Source organism: Sinocyclocheilus grahami, unplaced genomic scaffold, assembly GCF_001515645.1.
Source record: "Sinocyclocheilus grahami isolate Dianchi unplaced genomic scaffold, SAMN03320097.WGS_v1.1 scaffold2100.1, whole genome shotgun sequence".
Taxonomy (NCBI): Eukaryota; Metazoa; Chordata; class Actinopteri; order Cypriniformes; family Cyprinidae; genus Sinocyclocheilus; species Sinocyclocheilus grahami.
In genome coordinates, this window is record NW_015507279.1 from 31,566 (window position 1) to 38,704 (window position 7,139).

The 7,139-nt window shown below is 37.5% G+C and overlaps 1 protein-coding gene across 1 annotated transcript in view; it reads right to left on the bottom strand.

Moving 5' to 3' along the window:
• Positions 1-5,515, bottom strand: part of LOC107574041 (NAD(P) transhydrogenase, mitochondrial-like) — a 14,476-nt gene extending 8,961 nt beyond the window's left edge. Inside the window, exons 1-8 of the mRNA XM_016260514.1 lie at positions 5,510-5,515; positions 4,789-4,877; positions 4,530-4,717; positions 1,994-2,319; positions 1,726-1,879; positions 1,039-1,247; positions 137-301; positions 1-11 (exon numbers count right to left, since the gene is read on the bottom strand). The exon at positions 1-11 is cut by the window's left edge and continues 185 nt beyond it. Of these exons, the coding sequence (XP_016116000.1) occupies positions 1-11; positions 137-301; positions 1,039-1,247; positions 1,726-1,879; positions 1,994-2,319; positions 4,530-4,717; positions 4,789-4,877; positions 5,510-5,515 (1,148 nt within the window). The remainder of the gene's footprint in view (positions 12-136; positions 302-1,038; positions 1,248-1,725; positions 1,880-1,993; positions 2,320-4,529; positions 4,718-4,788; positions 4,878-5,509) is intronic.
• Positions 5,516-7,139: the final 1,624 nt, after the last annotated feature.

Below are 7,139 nucleotides of genomic sequence, written 5' to 3' on the forward strand. Positions count from 1 at the left end.
AGATACATCATCTACACACACACACACACTCACACTCACACACTCACACACTCACACACACTCACACTCACACACACTCACACACTCACACACAGATTATACAGTCACATGACTCTCTCTCTCACACGCGCAGCACCTGCTCGATGCTGTATCCTCCGGCCAGAGACGCCCCGTATCCTCCCACAAACGCCAGGCCAGGCAGAGAATAGAGGTAGTTGTGCTCCGGAGGGTCCGTGGGCCTCTTAAACATGTCCAGCATCCTCTGTGTGATCAGGAACCCACCTGAAGAGCAGATCAAGTGCTGTCAGAACTGTGTGTGATCTGTGCTCTTCAGCACTATATGAAGGCTGTAGCAAAGTCTTTTGTTAATATCATCTATAAGTGCAGTTCACAAAGTGGCCCAGTGTCACACAAGAATGATTTGGAATTATATAGATTATAGATTATTTTTCGTTTAATTTATATAATTAATTAATTAATATAATTAACATAATAATTACTATTATTGTAATGATATTTAATATTATTATTGATCATTTTAATATTAATTCATTTTTAATATTAACCTAACTTCATTAAAATTCTAATATGTATATATAGGCTATTGAGGGGGAAAAACAAATATGATTTAAATTTACATCTACATTATATATACAGTACATACATATTTAAAAAAAATAATAATAATTTTAAGGCAAGCATACAGTTATTGTTATAGTTATAGTTATGTCATACCTTTATCATTATACACATTTATGTCCTCATTTGTCAAAAAAAACACTCATATCAGTACACACACACATCAGTACACACACACACACACACATATCAGTACACACACTCACACTCATATGTTCAGGTGTATCTGCGACACACACACACACACAAACTCATATCAGTACTCACACACACACTCACTCACTCACTCAAATGTTCAGGTGTATCTGCGACACACACACACACACATCAGCACACACACACTCATATGTTCAGGTGTATCTGCGACACACACACACACACAAACACACATCAGCACACACAGACACACACACTTATATGTTCAGGTGTATCTGCGTGAGCCTCACCTGAGATGGCGTTGGTCACTGACATCAGCGGAGAGTGCAGCGCCGGAGTCACGCCCCACACCGTGTGATATCCCACAATTCCAGCGAGGCCAAAGGTCGTCACCATCTGAGTGAAGGCAGCATTAGGAGAGGCGATACCCAAACCCATCACGGTCGAGAGACCTTCACAACAGCAGAGAGAGAGAGAGAGAGAGAGAGAGAGTTCCTCCATAACAGTGTTTCATTCATTTGTGCATTCATTCATTTTTGCATGTTTTTTCCTCAATCATTCATTCATTCATTTATTTATTATTTAATATTTGTTTAAATGCATTGTCATATCAGCCACAGAGACTATTTCATGGCAGATACAAATTATAAACATACAATAATGTGTATGTAAAACATACAAAATAACTCTATAAAAGATTTGTTAGGTTACTTGCACTTGTGATCAAAATCAATTGATCAAATGTTTCTTGTTCCTTCTTACAAAACAAGTCTTGTCCCGATTCATTTTTTTTGTTCATGCATTCATTCATCAGATCATTCATCAATTGTTTATTTATTTATTCATTCAACCATTAAATTCTTTGTTTATTCATGCATTCATCCATTGATCCATGCATTCATTTGTTCGCGCGTTTATTAGGTCTCTGACCTGCTGTATAGACTCCCGCTGATGTCATGGTCTGTCTAAACGGGGATATTTCGGCCTGTTTCTCCGCCTCCAGCTCGGCGACGCTCTTCAGCTTGGCAGGTGGCGGCGGCGGGGTGGTTTTCGGTAGCGGCGCGGGAAAAAGATTCTTACCTTGCTGGAAACATTCAAATAAAATATTTATTTTTAAAATAAAATCCTTTAATAGTTTCTTGTGATTTCTAATGTCAGCATGTGTTGATGCACGTGAGAGGAGTGAGTTCACCGTCACCTTCATCACCATCGTCCCTCTGATCACGTGATCCAGCGTGCCGTAATCAAACTCATCGCAGGGCTCAAACTGGAAGAGCTCTTTGTCGGGGCTGATGGCCTTCAGCAGCTTGATGATGTTGTTGGAGTAGAGTGTGCTGGCCTGTGTGGGCATCCGGCTGGGCAGATCCGTGTAGCCGATGTGTGTCACGCCCTGATGGACGTACAGCTCTCCGGGATTAGTGGTCTCAATGTTTCCTCCGGCCTCCGCCGCCAGATCCACCACCACCGACCCGTCACGCATGCTCTCCACCATCTCACGCTTGATCAGCACTGGAGCTCTTTTACCTGAACACACACACACACACACGACTGTGATCAAACCAAGCTTCACGAATAAAGCAATAAGCCCCGTGAAGCCGTGGTTTACAGTGAATTTATAACGGTTAAGGGGCGTTGTTAGCTTTGCTGTTATAAATCCACTGTAAACCACGGCTTCACGGGGGTTACTGCTTTTATAAAACACGGTTATTCCATATACGTAGCAAGGTTTCACAAAATAAAGCAGAGCAAATAAAGTGTAATGATATTAATAAACACAGTATTCTTCCACCAAACAATGTAGCTCCTCAGAAACAGAAACACAAAGTGGTTGCCGCGCAACACACAAACCTAAACAAAGGTGTGTGTTACTTTGTAGCATCATTTACAACAGCTTCGAACATGGCTCAGCCAATCAGAGCCAAGCACCGGAACTCTCCGCTTTATAAGATCAATTTAAGATCAATTAAAGAACATTTAAGGAATAAAGTGAAGGGAACACAATGTGTTAATATGTTCTCTGAATGTAAATGTCTTCCAAAAGATTGCCAAAACGTTTTAATATTTCATATTTTAATATCTCTGCTCCCAAACACTAGAATTTAGACATAACTTTTATTGTACCTTCAGATCACACTGCAAACAATGTATGCTCTTTCTCAGTATTTCTGTCTTGTTTTTCAGTGCAAACGTCTAAAGATTCTTAAATCAAGACACATTTACTGGAGAAGCAAAATGACAGAAGATAAGAAGTCTTGTTTTCTGAGAAACGGAACAAAATGAAGCGATTTTATGATTAAAACAACAAAATATCTGCTAATGGACTCAGAAAAATAAACTTAACTCAAAGGGAAACAAGTTTTCATTCCACACTGACAGATATTTGTTCTTGTTTTAAGCCTAAATTCATTTCATTTTGTTCAGTTTCTCAGAAAGCAAGCGTTCATGTGTTAGTTTTGCATCTTCAGTAAATGTGTCTTTTAAAGATGGTTTAAAGATGTTTAGATATTAGTACTGGAAAACAAGACGGTAATACTGAGGAAGATGTTCATTTTTAGCAGTTCATGCAACATTTAATGCTTAAATCTTAAATCAGAGAAGAACTTCTTGTATCGTCATGACCGATTTAAAGGTGAGATATCATGAAAATCGGACTTTTCCAGGTTGTAAGTGCTATAATCAGGTCCCTGGTGCATCTACCAACCAAGCAAACGTGAAAAAGATGAACCCAGTAACTTAGTTTTGGGAAGCCTTTTTCTGCAAGCGTCTGAGAAAACCAGCGCGTCTGATTTCATCCCTTGGTGATGTGACAAAGCGATCTCATTATAATATTACCGCCCCTTAATCTGTAAGTTTACACCCACCGTCACAAGCGACAACGCTGTATTAGCTCTAATGCCATGATGAAAGTTTGAGAAAGCATGCTAACTGTTCAGTGTTTGGCTGCACAGACGAGCTCAGAACACTGTTTAGAGTCCCAGCCTCAGAGACGAGAGCAGTGCATTTACTGATGTATTTACTGTATATTGCTGCTGCCACACAGATCTAAAATAAACATGTGATTTATTTCCCAGCTGTTTACCTTCACAGACATAACCCACTGTTTTTGTAACTCGTGTGTGTTTAACGTAAACTTGTGTGTGAATGAGAGCTTAGTTTAGTGCTCACATGCTGTGACAGCCGCTTTCTGTGCGTGTGCTTCAGATGTGTGCGCTCAGAAAACCCTATATCAGAAGCTTAAACTCATATGGTTTAAAACGCATGATTTCAGCGCCATAAACATGATAATCAGAAGCAAAACAGATGTTTTCAGCAGGTGCGAGCTGTAAGCAGCTCTATTCTGGAAAAGGGGGCGGGGTCAGCACCTCATTTGCATTTAAAGAGACAGACACGAAAAACAGCGTGTTTCTGCGTGTGCTCAAAATAGGCATTTTCAGAATGATATAATAAATGATCTGTGGGGTATTTTGAGCTGAAACTTCACAAACACATTCTGCGGACACCAGAGATTTATATTACATATTGTAAAAAGGGGCAAATTGGCAAGGGGTAAATCTTAAATCAGAGAAGAAAGTCTTGTAACGTCATGACCGATTTAAGATATTTTTAGGCCTTCATTTGTGGAAGGGTGGATTAAGACTTGCTTAAGACGGGCAGAAACCCCGTCAAATGTGACAAGAGACACAAGCGAATGTGAACATAAAACAGTGCGGATCATTCGTTCTCTGTGTGTTCACCAGGAATCAGAGCCGTGCTGATGACGATGTCGACGTCCTTGCACTGTTTGGCAAACAGACTCATCTCGGCCTCCAGGAACTCTTTAGACATTTCTTTGGCGTATCCTCCGAGGCCTTCGCCCGACTCTGCGATGTGTATCTCCAGCGGCTCCGCTCCGAACGACTTGAACTGCTCCAGTGCTGCGGGTCTGACGGGAGACACACAGACTTCAGTTTGACCTCAGGTTTAGACTGATGAAGTGTCTGGCGTCACACACACCTGGTGTCGAATCCTCTGACTATGGCACCCATTGATTTAGCAGCTCCAGCCGCAGCCAGACCTGCGACGCCGCCACCGATAACCAGCACCTACACACACGACACGGCGCTCGTTTAGTGATGTTTACTTCAGTAATGCTTCTGTGAGAGCTCATGAAATCATATTTGATTAGCAAAGGCCTTGTTTGTTTTGTGTGTATGTGTTTCCAAATATATCCGGACAGTTGAGTTTGGATAGGACAATCAGTTGTTAGGATTGGACAATATTTGGCTGAGACACAACTATTTGAAAATCTGGAATCTGAGGGTGCAAAAAAATCTAAATATTGAGAAAATCATCTTTAAAGTTGTTCAAATGAAGTTCTTAGCAATGCATATTACTAATCAAACATTAAGTGTTGATATATTTACGGTAGGACATTTACTAAATATCTTCATGGAACATGATCTTTACTTAATATCCTAATGATTTTTGGCATAAAAGAGAAATGTATAATTGTGACCCATACAATGTATTGTTGGCTATTGCTACAAATATCCCCCAGCGACTTAACACTGCTTTTGTGCTGCAGGGACACATTTATCAAACAAAAATCAGACAATATCTCATTTGTTTGGTTTGAAACAGTAAAATATCAGATCTAGTGTTAGTGGATCATTACGTTATATTTACGCATTTGGCAGATGATTTATCTAAAGGCCTTGCATTGCATTCTACATACTTTCATCAGTTCATCAGAGAATCAAACTTTACAGGAACTCCTAGTGAAAAATAAATATACTAAAATTGATTTGAAATGCATTTATTTAATGCTAAGTATACTACAAATGCATTTACATATTTATGTACTTAATAAAAATACCCTGCAATTGTACTTTTAGTATACTTAAAGTCTGCTAAAATTGGAACAACTCATTTTGTACTTAATGCACTTTAATTGTATGGAAGTAGCGCTGAAGTCCAACTAAAGATGTACTGAAGTATATTTGATTGTGGAACTATTGGAAGTATACTTCAGCTACATTTTAAATATCTTGCATTTAGAGACCGTGTCCCTGCAGCACAAAAGCAGTGTTGAGTCGCTGGGGGATATTTGTAGCAATAGCCAACAATACATTGTATGGGTCACAATTATACATTTCTCTTTTATGCCAAAAATCATTAGGATATTAAGTAAAGATCATGTTCCATGAAGATATTTTGTAAATGTCCTACCGTAAATATATCAACACTTAATGTTTGATTAGTAATATGCATTGCTAAGAACTTCATTTGAACAACTTTAAAGATGATTTTCTCAATATTTAGATTTTTTTGCACCCTCAGATTCCAGATTTTCAAATATTGTGCTATCCTAACAAACCATACATCAATGGAAAGATTATTTATTCAACATTCAGATGATGCATAAATCTCAATTTCGAAAAATGTACCCTTACGACTGGTTTTGTGCTCCATGGTCACAAATAATAATTAAGACTTCTGTTATACCATTTAAGATATTTAAAACTTTTTATGGCTTTAATTTTGGTCAAATTGAATTTAGGACATTTTAAGGATTTTTAAATCAGCTAATCAAAAGTTCCTGCATCATTTGAGTCTGAGATACTATTATACTTTCTGTTAATATTTTGAATTAGGTTTTGTTTTTATATTTTCTGTTTTCATGTTAATTTTAATTAAAGTTGTAGTCATTTTTTTTGTGTTTTTGTCACTTTAATATGTCTTTGCAGTTTTTATTTCAGTTTTAGCTTTTTTTCTGAAATTTTGCATTGGAAACGAACTGAAATAAAATGATTTTTTTTAATATATTTAATTTTATTTTAATTAGCATTTATTTTTGTAGCAAGGTTTTTTCTTTATTTTTATTATATAATAAACAAAAAGAAAATAGATAGAATGGAAAAAGAATAGAGCAAGCTTTTTTTTGTACAGTACCTTATTATTATTGTTGTTTGTTTTATGACCCTTATGTAGAGCACTTTGGTCAACTACTGTTGTTTTTAAATGTGCTTTAGAAATAAATTAAACTTGAAACTTGATTAAACTCAGAATTGCGAGATATAAACTCAGAATTGCGATTAAACTCAGAATTGCGATTAAACTCAGAACTGCGAGATATAAACTCAGAACTGTGAGATATAAACTCAGAATTGCGATTAAACTCAGAATTGGGATTAAACTCAGAACTGTGAGATATAAACTCAGAATTGCGATTAAACTCAGAACTGTGAGATATAAACTCAGAATTGCGATTAAACTCAGAACTGTGAGATATAAACTCAGAATTGCGATTAAACCCAGAACTGTGAGATATAAACTCAGAATTGCGAGATATAAACTCAGAACTG